This window comes from Pelophylax lessonae (genome assembly GCF_965119305.1).
Source record: "Pelophylax lessonae genome assembly, chromosome: 1".
NCBI lineage: Eukaryota > Metazoa > Chordata > Amphibia > Anura > Ranidae > Pelophylax > Pelophylax lessonae.
Genome location: NC_138768.1, coordinates 178,427,713 through 178,444,591, shown reverse-complemented (window position 1 = coordinate 178,444,591; position 16,879 = coordinate 178,427,713). Strand labels below are relative to the sequence as shown.

Below are 16,879 nucleotides of genomic sequence, written 5' to 3'. Positions count from 1 at the left end.
GGGGGCCTGGTTTGGAACCTTGGGGGGGACCCCCACGCCGTTTTTTTCCCATTTTGGCGTGGAGTACCCCCTCAAGATTCTCACAGCGCATGTCGCCCCGCAAGTCGGATCCGACTTGCGGTGTTGCGGTGCGACCTCCATTCAAATCAATAGGCTTCCATAGGGAACCATTGATTTTGAATGGAAGAAAAAAAAACGCTGCTAAAAGCAACATGGCAAAACGTGCAATAACGCCAATGGAAAAAGCTACTGAAAAGCACGTTTTTACAGCTGCTTTTTCCGGCGTCAGAACTAACTATGACGTACGTTTTTTCTAACGCCCCGTGTGCATGGGGCCTTAGGAGCATCAGGCGTTTTTTTTTCTTTTTGCAGCCTAAAAACACCCCTCCATGTTATTCTATGGCCTCATGCACACACAGGCTATTAGGAGCTGTAATTGGCATTTTTAAGCTGTAAGAAAAACCCAGGACCAGCGCGTTCTGGAGCCGCAGCGTTAAACTGTAAAAACGCCTGATGGTGCTAAAGGCTACATACAGCGTTAGGCCACGTCAGACGTTTTTAAGCTGTAGTAGTTGGATTTGCGGTGGGAAAATAAAAGAGGTCAGAGAAAGCCTGCTAAACGTGGCTAAAAAGTGCATTAACGCCAATTAGGCTTGTGACGGTATCAGATTTTCATGCTGCGATTAATTGATTAAGGTTTTGCCACGGTATACGGTATTATCACGGTATTCTATTATTACATTTAAATTATTAAATTTCTACCTCACTTGAATTTCATTGCTGAATTTAGGGGCTTTGGTTCACTTATGCACATTATTATATAGTCAGTCAGTACAGACTCTGTGAACCAGGCCTAAAATAGGTCATCAAGCAGTGTCTGGCCTAACTGGTGATAACTGGTCCTGATGCTCGGCTCCGATCCGATGGCCTGGTCATTAAGAGGGCAAATCCTTGTGGTCAAGAAGTGGTTAAACCTGAAGGAGGTGTTGTTTATAAATTACTTTACTATTGCTTTAGGCCTGGTTCACATGTATGCGGGTTGGTGGTTCACATGTATGCGGGTTGGCGGTTCACATGTATGCGGGTTGGTGGTTCACATGTATGCGGGTTGGTGGTTCACATGTATGCGGGCATAGCAGCCCATTGATTTGAACGGGCTGCTATGCCCTCATTTTCCGCAGAAAAAAGGTGCATGCAGCATTTTTTTAAAATTCAGTGGCCTTGAAATCCATCCTTCTTTTGCACCATGCGACTTACCTGCAGTTCCTGCTCTGGCAAGCTTTCTGTATTTTTTGTATACGTGGGCACGGCATTTAAAAACAGTTTGCGTGTGCAGCAACAGCAGGTAAGTCGCATGGTGCAAAAAAAGGATGGATTTCATGGCCACTGCATTTTTTTAAATTCTGCATGCACCTTTTTTCAGCTGAAAACGCAGGCATAGCAGCTCAAGCCCATTCACATCAATGGGCTGCTATGCCTGTGCAAATGTGAACCGCCAACCCGCATACATGTGAACCGCCAACCCGCATACATGTGAACCGCCAACCCGCATACATGTGAACCACCAACCCGCATACATGTGAACCAGGCCTAAAGCAATAGTAAAGTCATTAATAGATAAAAACACCGGTCCTCCTGCAGGTTTAACTACTTCTGGATCGCAAGGATTTGCCCCTTTAAAGACCAGGCCATCGGATCAGAGCGCCAGGACCAGTCATCACCAGGTAGGCCAGACACTGCTTGATGGCTATATAATAATGTAATGTGGGCTGCTATGCGCGTGTGTGTATATATATATATATATATATATATATATATATATATTAGAGCTGCACGATTCTGGCCAAAATGAGAATCACGATTTTTTAGCTTGGAATAAAGATCACGATTCTCTGTGTAACAAAAAAAAAAATTGGGATAACTTACTGTTACGTTTTTTTTTTTTTTTTATTCATTAAAGTCTATTAATTGCGTTTGAAAGACTGCTGCGCAAATACAGTGTGACATAAAATATTACAACAATCAACATTTTTTTTCTGTAGGGTCTCTGCTAAAAAAATATATAAAATGTTTGGGGGTTCTAAGTACTTTTCTAGCAAAAAAAAAACTGATTTTAACTTGCAAGCAACAAGTGTCAGAAAAAGATCCAGTCTTTAAGAGGTTAAACTTCCTTTCTCCCTGGCAGAGGGAAGGAAAAGATACAATGTAATCATTTTTGTTTATAGTTACTGGGAGACTTAATGCTGAAAGGCTTTAGCTGTGTGAGTGAATGAGTCATCCAGCTCACTGAAATGTATCAATTCACAAGTCAGACCCAGGAGCAGAGAAACTCGTATTTTAAAAATGCCACAATAACAATACCGTGGCTATGCAATACCGCGATATATCGAATTACCGAAAACCGGCATATGTCTAACGCCAATACAAAACGCTTCTAAAAGCACGTTTTTACAGCTGCTTTTTCCTGGAGTCAGAACTGGCTTTGTAGCTCGTTTTTTCAAACACCCGGTGTGCATGAGGCCTATAACAGAAAAAAAAACAAACAAACATGTTTTTAACACAAACAGTTTGAAACAAAATTCTAGTCATGAAGGCCACAATCTGACCTACAAGATTTTATCCCGCTCACAGCTCGGGTCAGTGAAGAGCATTTACAATCGCTTGATTTATTCTCCCTGGAGAAGGGACGCCTGAGAGGGGACATGATAGCAATTTATAAATATCTCTATGGTGATCTCAGCATAGAAAAAAAGCTATTCAGTAGCAAGGATTGCATGAGGACGCGAGGTCATACAATGCGATTAGAGGAGAAGCGTTTTAATCTCAGGCAACGCAGGGGGTTCTTTACTGTTAGGGCTACAAGATTGTGGAATTCTCTACCACAAGATTTGGTTTCTGAGGGAAGTGAGGCTACTTTCAAAAGACTCTTGTATGTACATCTTAACCACTTTACCGCTGCTCACTAGAGCTCTACTGTGGCAAAGTGGCTCGAAAAAGTCTGGCGACGTAGACCTACGTCGCCAGACATTCTTTCCTCTCGGCGGCGAGCGCGCGCTGCCGGAGGCTCGCTCCCGCTGTATTCAGTCACAGCGGGAGTCGGGCCAGGGGAGGAGCAGCGGCGATCGCCGGGGAATTGAGTCTGGAGATCCGCCCGCTTGTGTAAACAAAGCGGGCGGATCTTCTAAGTGACAGGCAGGGTCAGATTGCAGGGTTCAGCATAGCTGAACCCGCGATCTGTCCTTGTGTCACTCAGTCACCTCCCCCCACACGTCAGTAAGCACCAGGCATACATTAACCCCTCCCTCTCCAATAAAATTAACCCCTTCCCTGCCAGTGTCATTATTACAGTAACAGTGAATATATATAGCACTGATTACTGTAGTAATGTCACTGGTACCCCCAAAAGTGTCAAAAATGTCAGTCGAGGGTCCGATCTGTCTGCCGCAATCCCGCAAAAAAAAAAAAAAAAAAAAATCGCAGATCGCCACCATTACTCGTTAAAAAAAAAGAACACCAAAAACGACAGAAATCTTTCCCTTAGTTAGTAAACACAATAACTTTTGCGCAAACCAATCAAAATACGCTTATTGCGATTTTTTTTACCAAAAATATGTAGCAGAAAACAAATTGGCCTGAAATGATAAAAAAAATTTGATTTCTACTTTTTTTGGGGGGGGGGGGGGGGGGGGGGATTTCATATAAAAAAAAATTAGAAAAATGTTATTTTTTCAAAATAGTCGCTCTTTTTTTGTTTATAGCGCAAAAAGTAAAAAATCGCACAGGTGATCAAATACCACCAAAAGAAAGCTCTATTTGTGGGAAAAAAGGACGTAAATTTCGTTTGGGTACGGCGTTGCATGACCGCGCAATTGTCAGTTAAAGTCGCACAGTGCCGAATCGCAAAAAGTGGCCCAGACGTAAGACAGCAAAATCCTGTTAAGGATCAGAACATTCAGGGGTATGAGAGATGATTACGGCCACACACACCTACACAGATTGCACTGGATGGACTATTGTCTTTATTCAACCTCAACTACTATGCAACTATGTTACTATGTAACAGTGGCATGCCCTCAATGTGCACAAATTTAGCAGAAGACGACTATGGTTTCCCCTTCACCTGTACGTCGCTTCTCGATACAGCTAGTGGGGGCGTGCGCATGCGCAGATTGGCCACAGGTATCGGTGCGGATACTAAGCTTATGTACGAGTATCGGTGCTCCAATACCTGAAACCTATACTGGAAGCGGCGTCAGCTTGGGGGCGGATAAGGTTACGCCCCTCCACAAGGCGGTAAGCCCTGTTACATGTCCTGCATGCTGTACTTATGGTTATCACATAGGACGGCATATACAGCTTTTACTGCTTTTGAATGTTAAGCTTGTTACAAACTATTCGTTTTTATCCATTCAAGCCAGCGGAGTGAGCAAAAAAACTGTCAGCTTCATTATACTAACAATGCAAAGTTAGTATAGTGATCTCCCCGCTGAGCTGCTATGTTCTGACAGGGGGACGGCCCCCACCAGAACACTCCAATCAGCACTCACAGTCATTTGCTGAGTGCGCTGATCCGGAGTCGGTCAGCTGCTGATTTTCCAGCATGCTCATCCGACAGAAGCTAGCCAAATGGCTAACTTTTGTCGGACAGACCGACATACACACGGGCTGAATGTTGGCCATTTTTGTTTTGAACCGGCAAACGTCTCCCGACTAGACATATGCCGGTTTTCGGTAATTCGATATATCGCGGTATTGCATAGCCACGGTATTGTTATTGTGGCATTTTTAAAATACCGAGTTTCTCTGTCAAGTCTGCCTGACTTGTGAATTGATACATTTCAGTGAGCTGGATGACTCATTCACTCACACAGCTAACACCTTTCAGCATTAAGTCTCCTAACTATAAACAAAAATGATTACATTGTATCTTTTCCTTCCCTCTGCCAGGGAGAAAGGAAGTTTAACCTCTTAAAGACTGGATCTTTTTCTGACACTTGCTGCTTGCAAGTTAAAATCAGTTTTTTTTTGCTAGAAAAGTACTTAGAACCCCCAAACATTTTATATATTTTTTTAGCAGAGACCCTACAGAATAAAATGGCGATTGTTGTAATATTTTATGTCACACTGTATTTGCGCAGCAGTCTTTCAAACGCAATGATTAGACTTTAATGAATAAAAAAAAAAAAAAAAAAACGTAACAGTAAAGTTATCCCAATTTTTTTTTTTTGTTACACAGAGAATCGTGAGAGAATCGTGATCTTTATTCCAAGCTAAAAAATCGTGATTCTCATTTTGGCCAGAATCGTGCAGCTCTAATAAATATATATATACACACACACACGCATAGCAGCCCACATTACATTATTATATAGCCATCAAGCAGTGTCTGGCCTACCTGGTGATGACTGGTCCTGGCGCTCTGATCCGATGGCCTGGTCTTTAAAGGGGAAAAACCTTGCGATCCAGAAGTGGTTAAACCTGCAGGAGGACCGGTGTTTTTATCTATTAATGACTTTACTATTGCTTTAGGCCTGGTTCACATGTATGCGGGTTGGCGGTTCACATGTATGCGGGTTGGCGGCCCACATTTGCACAGGCATAGCAGCCCATTGATTTGAACGGGCTGCTATGCCTTCATTTTCCGCAGAAAAAAGGTGCATGCAGCATTTTTTTAAAATTCAGTGGCCTTGAAATCCATCCTGCTTTTGCACCATGCGACTAACCTGCAGTTCCTGCTCTGGCAAGCTTTCTGCATTTTTTGTATACGTGGGCACGGCATTTAAAAATAAACAGTTTGCGTGTGCAGCAACGGCAGGTAAGTCGCATGGTGCAAAAGAAGGATGGATTTCATGGCCACTGCATTTTTTTAAATTCTGCATGCACCTTTTTTCAGCTGAAAACGCAGGCATAGCAGCTCAAGCCCATTCACATCAATGGGCTGCTATGCCTGTGCAAATGTGGGCCCCCAACCCGCATACATGTGAACCACCAACCCGCATACATGTGAACCAGGCCTAAAGCAATAGTAAAGTCATTAATAGATAAAAACACCGGTCCTCCTGCAGGTTTAACCAATTAATGACTTTACTATTGCTTTAGGCCTGGTTCACATGTATGCGGGTTGGGGGCCCACATTTGCACAGGCATAGCAGCCCATTGATGTGAATGGGCTTGAGCTGTTATGCCTGCGTTTTCAGCTGAAAAAAGGTGCATGCAGAATTTAAAAAAATGCAGTGGCCATGAAATCCATCCTTCTTTTGCACCATGCGACTTACCTGCCGTTGCTGCACACGCAAACTGTTTTTAAATGCCGTGCCCACGTATACAAAAAATGCAGAAAGCTTGCCAGAGCAGGAACTGCAGGTTAGTCGCATGGTGCAAAAGCAGGATGGATTTCAAGGCCACTGAATTTTAAAAAAATGCTGCATGCACCTTTTTTCTGCGGAAAATGAGGGCATAGCAGCCCATTCAATTTAATGGGCTGCTATGCCTGTGCAAATGTGGGCCGCCAACCCGCATACATGTGAACCGCCAACCCGCATACATGTGAACCACCAACCCGCATACATGTGAACCACCAACCCGCATACATGTGAACCAGGCCTAAAGCAATAGTAAAGTAATTTATAAACAACACCTCCTTCAGGTTTAACCACTTCTTGACCACAAGGATTTGCCCTCTTAATGACCAGGCCATCGGATCGGAGCCGAGCGCCAGGACCAGTTAGGCCAGACACTGCTTGATGACCTATTTTAGGCCTGGTTCACAGAGTCTGTACTGACTGACTATATAATAATGTGCATAAGTGAACCAAAGCCCCTAAATTCAGCAATGAAATTGAAGTGAGGTGGAAATTTAATAATTTAAATTTAATAATAGAATACCGTGATAATACCGTATACCGTGGCAAAACCTTAATCAATTAATCGCAGCATGAAAATCTGATACCGTCACAAGCCTACTCCCGACATTCGGCCCGTGTGTACCTGGCTTTAGTCTATGTTTATTGCACTAGAGACCTATAAAGACAGTATCTCACAAAAGTGAGTACACCCCTCACATTTTTTGTTAATATTTTATTATACCTTTTCATGTGACAACACTGAAGAAATGACACTTTGCTACAATGTAAAGTAGTGAGTGTACAGCTAGTATAACAGTGTAAATTTGCTGTCCCCGCAAAATAACTCAACAAATAGCCAATAATGTGTAAACCGCTGGCAACAAAAGTGAGTACACCATTAAGTGACAATGTCCAAATTAGGCCCAATTAGCCATTTTCCCTCCCCGGTGTCATGTGACTCGTTAGTGTTACAAGATCTCAGGTGTGAATGGGGATTAGGTGTGTTAAATTTGGTGTTATCACTCTCTCATACTGGTCACTGGAAGTTCAACATGGCACCTCATGGCAAAGAACTCTCTGAGGATCTGAAATAAAAAGAATTGTTGCTTTACATAAAGATGGCCTAGGCCAGTGATGGCCAACCTTGGCACCCCAGATGTTTTGGAACTACATTTCCCATGATGCTCATGCACTCTGCAGTATAGTAAAGCATCATGGGGAATTTAGTTCCAAAACATCTGGGGTGCCAAGGTTCACCATCAGTGGCCTAGGCTATAGGAAGTTTGCCAGGACCCTGAAACTGAGCTGCAGCATGGTGGCCAAGACCATACAGCGGTTTAACAGGACAGGTTCCGCTCGTAACAGGCCTCGCCATGGTCGACCAAAGATGTTGAGTGCACATGCTCAGTGTCAAATCCAGCAGTTGTCTTTGGGAAATAGACGTATGAATGCTGCCAGCATTGCTGCAGAGGTTGAAGGGGTGGGGGGTCAGCCTGTCAGTGCTCTGACCATACGCCGCACACTGCATCAAACTGGTCTGCATGGGTGTCGTCCCAGAAGGAAGCCTCTTCTAAAGATGATGCACAACAAAGCCGGCAAACAGTTTGCTGAAGACAAGCAGACTAAGGACATGGATTACTGGAACCATGTCCTGTGGTCTGATGAGACCAAGATAAAACGTATTTGGTTTAGATGATGTCAAGCATGTGTGGAAGCAACCAGGTGAGGAGTGTAGCATTGACTGGGCTGTGTGAATCTGCTACTGACTATTGTACAAAGACAAGTGTGTCTTGCCTACAGTCAAGCATGGTGGTGGAAGTGTCATGGTCTGGGGCTGCGTAAGTGCTGCCAGCACTGGAGAGCTACAGTTCATTGAGGGAACCATGAATACCAACATGTACTGTGACATACTAAAGCAGAGAATGATCCCCTCCCTTCAGAGACTGGGCCACAGGGTAGTATTCCGACATTAGAACAACCCCAAACACACCTCCAAAACGACCACTGCCTTGCTAAAGAAGCTGAGGGTAAAAGTGATGGACTGGCCAAGCATGTCTCCAGACCTATTGAGTATCTGTGGGGCATCCTCAAACGGAAGGTGGAGGAGCGCAAGGTCTCTAACATCCACCAGCTCTGTGATGTCGTCATGGAGGGGATGAAGAGGACTCCAGTGGCAACCTGTGAAGCTCTGGTGAACTCCATGCCCAAGAGGGTTAAGGCAGTGCTGGAAAATAATGGTGGCCACACAAAATATTGATACTTTGGGCCAATTTGGACATTGACACTTAGGGGTGTACTCACTTTTGTTGCCAGCAGTTTAGACATTAATGACTGTGTGTTGAGTTATTTTACGGCAAATTTACACTGTTATACAAGCTGTACACTCACTATTTTACATTGTAGCAAAGTGTCATTTCTTCAGAGCCGGTTCACATTAGCGTGACTTGTCAGCTTGTCAAGTCACACTCCCTCGCAGTCCATTGACCGCTACAGGACCCATTCTAATAGGAGCGACACAAGTAGCTCCGACTTAGAAAAAGGGTCCTGTACTATTTCGGGGCGACCTCGGAGCGACTTGCATAGACTTCCATTATGTGAAGTCCATGGAAGTCGCTCCGAAGTCGTGGTGCAATGTAATGCACAAGTCGCCCCCGAAGTAGTAAGGAGTCGTGTCGCCTCAGTGTGAACCGACTCTAAGTGTTGTCACATGAAAAGGTATAATAAAATATTTACAAAAATGTGATGGGTGGTGTACATGCCCTTGGGACTGTCCACTATCTATTTCATACATTGAGTCCTGAACTATAGCTACTTCATGGTCGGCTTGCAGCCTATCCAGCCATGCATCCATTGGGAGATAGCAGCTTACACACCTACTCAATACTACACTGATCTACAGCAGAGAAGTTGATCATCCATCTATCCAAGGTTACAGCCAGCAGCTCCACCTGTGAATGTACGTCTAGCTCATTGAGCCCCCATTCATCTGCTGTGAGCAGTTCATACATCCTTTATGATGCATATTTATAATATAATATTTTAAACATGTTCTGTGAAACTTGAGCTTTCACAACTTTGTGACAAGCAAATAAAAATGTTTTATTTGTTTCATAATGTCTTTGAAGTTATAGTTCTTGATAATTTTAAAGAAAAGGAGACACATTTTCATTAGTCTAAGCCCTGGTTCACACTTGTGCGTGTGCGGGGTTCGCATGTAAAGTCGGAGCGCCCTGCTCCGACATTACATGCGATCGGCTGTGCGGTGCGAGTTTAGCCATACAGTTTGTATGGCTAAATTCGCACCGCAGCCGCACCAAACACACACAGGGACCCTTTTTGGCAGCCGCATCAGGATCGGATCGCACAGCGGTTCACACTTGTGCGATCCGATCCTGTGCAAACTGCACGATCGCACTGCGATATGCGATCAAACTGGGGGTGTCGTTAACATTACATTGACACCCCCAGCGTATCGCATATGGCAGTGTGAACTGCCGGGGGTGCGTGTGCGATGCGGGAACAGGCTGCGGATTCGCAGCCTTCCCGCATCGCATAAATGTGAACCGAGGCTAAAAGAAATGTCATATGACACTAAAAATAGGTATCGGTAAGTACTTGAAGAAAAGTATCAGTATTTCTACTCGGTCTTAAAAAACTGGTATTGGTGCATCCCTAAATAGGCATACCCATAATTACACCCCAAAACACATTCTGCTATGTCTCCTGCATATGGGGATACCACATGTGTGAGCCATTTTCACAACCTAGATGCATAAAAGAGCCCAGAATCCAAAGAGCACCAAGGAGCATAAATGAAGCATCTCATTTCCTGACTACCTAACACATTTTGTAGCACCGGGACAGTAGAATCACCTATAAAGTAACCTCAATTAATTTTCTTAAAGGCATAGTGTTTCTTTTGAAAAGATAATTTTTTGCCAAAATTTTTTGGAGAATTCAGGAAAAATAACGTATTCTTTTTTACAAAGTTGTCAATTAAACTATTTCTAACACGCCATAGGCATACTTAGAATTACATCCCAAAACACAACACTGGGACTGATGTGGCAACAATCATGGACACTGTTGCTGGCTTACACTGGTGTGATGTAATTGACTAGTATGGCGGTGATCAGGGGCACTGTAACTAGTGTGGCGGTGATTAGGCGCACTGTAACTGGTGTGACGGTGATTAGGCGCACTGTAACTGGTGTGACGGTGATTAGGCGCACTGTAACTGGTGTGACGGTGATTAGGCGCACTGTAACTGGTGTGACAGTGATTAGGGGCACTGTAACTGGTGTGGCGGTGATTAGGGGCACTGTAACTGGTGTAGCGGTGATTAGGGGCACTGTAACTGGTGTGGCGGTGATCGGGGGCACTGTAACTGGTGTGGCGGCGATCAGGGACACTATAACTGGTGGGACGGTGATTAGGGGCACTGTAACTGGTGTGACAGTGATTAGGGGCACTGTAACTGGTGTGGCGGTGATTAGGGGCACTGTAACTGGTGTGGCGGTGATTAGGGGCACTGTAACTGGTGTGGCGGTGATTAGGGGCACTGTAACTGGTGTGGCGGTGATTAGGCGCACTGTAACTGGTGTGACGGTGATTAGGCGCACTGTAACTGGTGTGACGGTGATTAGGCGCACTGTAACTGGTGTGACAGTGATTAGGGGCACTGTAACTGGTGTGGCGGTGATTAGGGGCACTGTAACTGGTGTAGCGGTGATTAGGGGCACTGTAACTGGTGTGGCGGTGATCGGGGGCACTGTAACTGGTGTGGCGGCGATCAGGGACACTATAACTGGTGGGACGGTGATTAGGGGCACTGTAACTGGTGTGACAGTGATTAGGGGCACTGTAACTGGTGTGGCGGTGATTAGGGGCACTGTAACTGGTGTGGCGGTGATTAGGGGCACTGTAACTGGTGTGGCGGTGATTGGGGGCACTGTAACTGGTGTGGCAGCGATCAGGGACACTATAACTGGTGTGGCGGTGATTAGGGGCACTGTAACTGGTGTGGCGGGGATTAGGGGCACTGTAACTGATGTGGCGGCGATCAGGGGCACTATAACTGGTGTGGCGGTGATTAGGGGCAATGTAACTGGTGTGGCGGTGATTAGGTGGCAATGTAACTGGTGTGGCGGTGATTAGGGGCACTGTAACTGGTGTGGCGGTGATTAGGGGCACTGTAACTTGTGTGGCGGTGATTAGGGGCACTGTAACTTGTGTAGTGGTGATTAGGGGCAATGTAACTGGGGTGGCAGTGATTAGGGACACTGTGAGTGGGTGGCAGTGATTAGGGACAATGATTGTTGCAGCAGTGATTAGGGACGCTGGTCTGATGACACTATACTGCTGTGGCGGTTATCGTAGATAATGGCTGGCAGCACTGACATAAAGTGATTTCAGAGCAGCCAGCCATTGAACAGGATCATTGCCACCATAGTGACACTGCCCTTACTCTGGTGACAGTATGCAAAAAAAAAAAAAAGGGGGGTGGGGGTTTAATTTACATTCTGTAACCAGAGCAGTGTTACCATAGTAACACTCCACTACTCTAGGAAAATGATTGGGATATTTTTTTCCCCCCACTATGATTGCTTTTATAGCTATGATAGCAATGATTTGACAGTTCTCAGCTGCATTCTGGCAGCCACTGACCTACTGTGATCGCTGTGACTGGCTACAGCTATCACATGGTACAGGGAGGTTGTGCTTGGCCCTGTACCGTGTCATCACTGTGACCAATCACAGAGATCAAAGTAGTTCTCAATGGCTGTATGAATGGCAACCATGTTTACTACTGGACATGCGATTGTCGTGATCGGTCACAACAATCACATGGTACGACGGAAGAGTACCACCACTCAATACTTGGATCAGTGGGCCCTCATGGGAGGATATACGGGTACAGCCACCTAGATCGCACTTGTCCCATATGCAGTGACTGTGTGGAAAGCGATTATTATTGCTTTTAGAGTGTGAAGGGAAAGCTTTTCAACTGGACTGCAAAAAAAAAAGCTTATTCTATAAGATTTACAAAACATGTATACATCTCTTGGCTTTGGATTCACTTTAAGTCTATACCACTTCTAATCCCAACTCCCTGGTAATGCTTTCTACTCAGCCTTTATAAAAACTTGAGGCTTCCAGACAGTTTATTGCCAGCTGTCTAGACTGAATGAATCCGGCTTCCAGGCTGTGCCTTCCAAATCATTTTAAGTGAAAGTCTTTGCTTCACAAGCATTTCCCCCATCTCAGCCAATTATATAATGAAATGGCAACATATTCTCCCATAATCATAAAAGGAATGGCCAGCTCTCCTTAGCAATATCCTCTCAAAGTGAGTGAAGGGTCATGTTTCCCTGGCATAACCCTCTCCCCAGTGCATGTATGGTATTGTTAATGTCTTCCTGCCAATGATCTCTATTTGCGGGTAAATGGTCCTTTCTCCCTGGCCGTGCAACCTTTGCCTGTCAGCGATAACCTCTGTGTCTCCCGGCAGTGCCTTCTCTTCTATGTAAAATATCATATCTCCCGGCCAGTGCCCTTTCCACTGTTCATATAACTAGTCCTTATCCTGGCAGTGCCCTTTCCACTGTCCATATGACTAGTTCTGTATCCTGACAGTGCCCTCTTCCCCTGTCCATATGACTGGTCTTGTATCCTGGCAGTGCCCACTCCCTCCTGTTCAAATGACTGGTCTTGTATCCTGGCAGTGCCTTCTACCCCTGTCCATATGACTGGTCCTGTATCCCCTCAGTGCCCTCTTTCCCCTTTCCATATGACTGGTCCTGTATCTTGGCAGTGCCCTCTCCCCTGTTAATAGGACTGGTCCTGTATCCTGGTAGTTTCCTCCCCACCCGTTTATAGGACTGGTCCTGTTTCCAGGTAGTGCCCTCCCCACCTGTTGATAGGATTGGTCCTGTATCTTGGCAGTGCCCTCCCCACCTGCTGATAGGAGTGGCCCTGTATCCTGGCTGTGCCCTCCCCACCTGTTGATAGGAGTTGCCCTGTATACTGGCAGTGCCCTCCCCACCTGTGATAGGAGTGGCCCTGTATCTTGGCAGTGCCCTCCCCACCTGTTGATAGGAGTGGACCTGTATCCTGGCAGTGCCCTCCCCACCTGTGATAGGAGTGGACCTGTATCCTGGCAGTGCCCTCCCCACCTGTGATAGGAGTGGCCCTGTATCTTGGCAGTGCCCTCCCCACCTGTTGATAGGAGTTGCCCTGTATCCTGGCAGTGCCCTCCCCACCTGTTGATAGGGGTTGCCCTGTATCCTGGCAGTGCCCTCCCCACCTGTTGATAGGAGTGGCCCTGTATCCTGGCTGTACCCTCCCCACCTGTTGATAGGAGTTGCCCTGTATCCTGGCAGTGCCCTCCCCACCTGTTGATAGGAGTGGACCTGTATCCTGGCAGTGCCCTCCCCACCTGTTGATAGGAGTGGCCCTGTATCCTGGCTGTGCCCTCCCCACCTGTTGATAGGAGTTGCCCTGTATACTGGCAGTGCCCTCCCCACCTGTGATAGGAGTGGCCCTGTATCTTGGCAGTGCCCTCCCCACCTGTTGATAGGAGTGGCCCTGTATCTTGGCAGTGCCCTCCCCACCTGTTGATAGGAGTTGCCCTGTATCCTGGCAGTGCCCTCCCCACCTGTTGATAGGAGTGGCCCTGTATCCTGGCAGTGCCCTCCCCACCTGTGATAGGAGTGGCCCTGTATCTTGGCAGTGCCCTCCCCACCTGTGATAGGAGTGGCCCTGTATCTTGGCAGTGCCCTCCCCACCTGTTGATAGGAGTGGCCCTGTATCTTGGCAGTGCCCTCCCCACCTGTTGATAGGAGTGGTCCTGTATCTTGGCAGTGCCCTCCCCACCTGTGATAGGAGTGGCCCTGTATCTTGGCAGTGCCCTCCCCACCTGTTGATAGGAGTGGCCCTGTATCTTGGCAGTGCCCTCCCCACCTGTGATAGGAGTTGCCCTGTATCCTGGCAGTGCCCTCCCCACCTGTGATGGGAGTGGTCCTGTATCTTGGCAGTGCCCTCCCCACCTGTTGATAGGAGTGGTCCTGTATCTTGGCAGTGCCCTCCCCCACCCCGTCCATAGAAGTGGTCCTGTATCCTCTCTATGGGTGGCAGTGGCCTCTCACCCCCGCTGGTGGCGCTGTTCTCCTCCCCCAGGCCGGGCGGTGGTTGGTTGCCATCTCCTCCATAGAGCGGAGTCTTCTCCCCCCGGTGCAGGTTACGGCTCCCCGGAATGTCAGGCGGGGTGGTGACCCAGTGCTGTGAGAGATCCCCGGAAGAGCTGAATGACCTTGCCGGGAAGCCGTGCTGGTACGGGGGTGGCGGCCCCTCGTCTCCCCGTGCCCAGGCAGATCCCCGATAGCCGAGGCCATCAAAGCCATCAGGCCGACGGGGCTGCATGCTGCTGATAGTGATATGCAGCCCGGGTCACCCGACAGCGTGACGTCACCGCGGCAAAGGTTTAGCTGCACAGCGCCACTGCCTACAAGGAAGAAGGAGGCCTGCCAGGGTTCAGGTCACGTGATGGCAAGGCATGTCGGGATACGAAGTCCAAATATACGGCCAATAGAATAGCGAGAGGTGGGCGGTCCTACTTTGCTCTGACAGACCGTTCTGTTTATCACACAGGTGGGCGTGTGTAGTGAAAGTCGTCCTGTAATAGGCTGGACTGGAGGAAGGCGGGATCATGTAGCGAGGGGAGCTTCTGCGCGTCCTTAGTAACCACGTGTGTGCGGAGAGAGGTGTGGAGTGCGGCTCATCCCAGCGGCAGGTACAGTGGAGGAGTCCCAATAATACTGTGTGAGAGGTAACAGGGGACAGGAGAGTGCGGGGGGATCTACAGGAAAACCACCCAACTCCAAACTGAAGGTCATTTTCAGTGTTAGCTGGAGGTGGACACAGCATTCTAATCTGAAGATCTATATAGGGGAACAGGACCTCCTATCTGCTGGTGATCCCTCCAGTGATATAAAGATTTATATAGGGGATCAGGACCTCCTTCTATGTGCTGGTGATCCCTCCACTGATATATAGATCTATATAGGGTTATCAGGACCTCCTTCTATTTGCTAGCGATCCCTCCTGTGATATATAGATCTATATAGGGGGATCAGGACCCCATTCTGTCTGTTGGTGATCCCTCGAGTGATATAAAGATCTACATAGGAGGATCAGGACCTCCTTCCCTTGGCTGGTGATCCCTCCAGTGATATAAAGATCTATATAGGGGGATCAGGACCTCCTTCTATCCGCTGGTGAACCCTCCAATGATATAAAGATCTATATAGGAGAATCAGGACCTCCTTCCCCCTGCTGGTGATCCCTCCAGTGATATATAGCTCTATATAGGGAGATCAGGACCTCCTTCTCTCTGCTGGTTATCTCTCCAGTGTTAAAAAGATCTATATAGGGGATCAGGACCTCTTTCTATCTGCTGGTGATCCCTCACGTGATATAAAGATCTATATAGTGGGATCAGGACCCCCTTCTATCTGTTGGTGATCCCTCAAGTGATATAAAAAATTATGTAGGGGATCAGGACCTCCTTCCATCTGCTGGTTATCCCTCAAGTGATATAAAGATTTATAAAGGGGGAATAGGACCTCCTCCTATCTGCTGTTGATCCCTTCAGTGATATAAAGATCTATATAGGGGGATCAGGACCTCCTTCTATCTGCTGGTGATCCTTCTAATGATATAAAGATCTATATAGGGGGATCAGGACCTCCTTCTTCCTGCTAGTGACCCCTCTAGTGATATATAGATCTATATAGGGGATCAGGACCTCCTTCTTCCTGCTGGTGATCCCTCTAGTGATATACAGATCTATATAGGAGGATCAGGATCCTCTTCTATCTGTTGGTGATCCCTTGAGTGATATAAAGATCTATATAGGGGGATCAGGACCTCCTTCTTCCTGCTGGTGATCCCTCTAGTGATATACAGATCTATATAGGAGGATCAGGACCTCCTTCTTCCTGCTGTTGATCCCTCTAGTGATATACAGATCTATATAGGAGGATCAGGACCCTCTTCTATCTGTTGGTGATCCCTTGAGTGATATAAAGATCTATATAGGGAGATCAGGACCTCCTTCTGTCTGCTGGTCAGTGGCGGAGCAAGACTTTTAAAACAGGGGTGGCAAAGGGGTGGCAAGGTATTATTTTGGGGGTCAATATACAAAGTGTCATTTAGTATCAGATTTGTCCACTGCAATGTCGCAGTCCCTCTAATAATCGCTGATCGCTGCCATTACTAGTAAAAACAATTAAAAAATAAAAAGTTCCATAGTTTGTAGATGTAATAACTTTTTTGCAAACCAATCAAAATACACTTAGGATTTCTACAAAAAATATGTGGCAGAATACATATTAGCCTTACAGGTGGCGGTCAGAGCATGCAGACAGGGTACAGGTGGCGGTCAGAGCATGCAGACAGGGTACAGGTGGCGGTCAGAGCATGCGGACAGGATACAGGTGGCGGTCAGAGCATGCGGACAGGATACAGGTGGCAGT

General features: G+C 46.7%; 1 protein-coding gene across 1 annotated transcript in view; it reads right to left on the bottom strand.

Moving 5' to 3' along the window:
* The window catches only part of SLC25A46 (solute carrier family 25 member 46), a 68,480-nt gene extending 53,572 nt beyond the window's left edge, over window positions 1–14,908 (bottom strand). Inside the window, exon 1 of the mRNA XM_082243126.1 lies at window positions 14,492–14,908. Coding sequence (XP_082099252.1) covers window positions 14,492–14,765 — 274 coding nt within the window. The 5' untranslated portion in view covers window positions 14,766–14,908. The remainder of the gene's footprint in view (window positions 1–14,491) is intronic.
* Window positions 14,909–16,879: the final 1,971 nt, after the last annotated feature.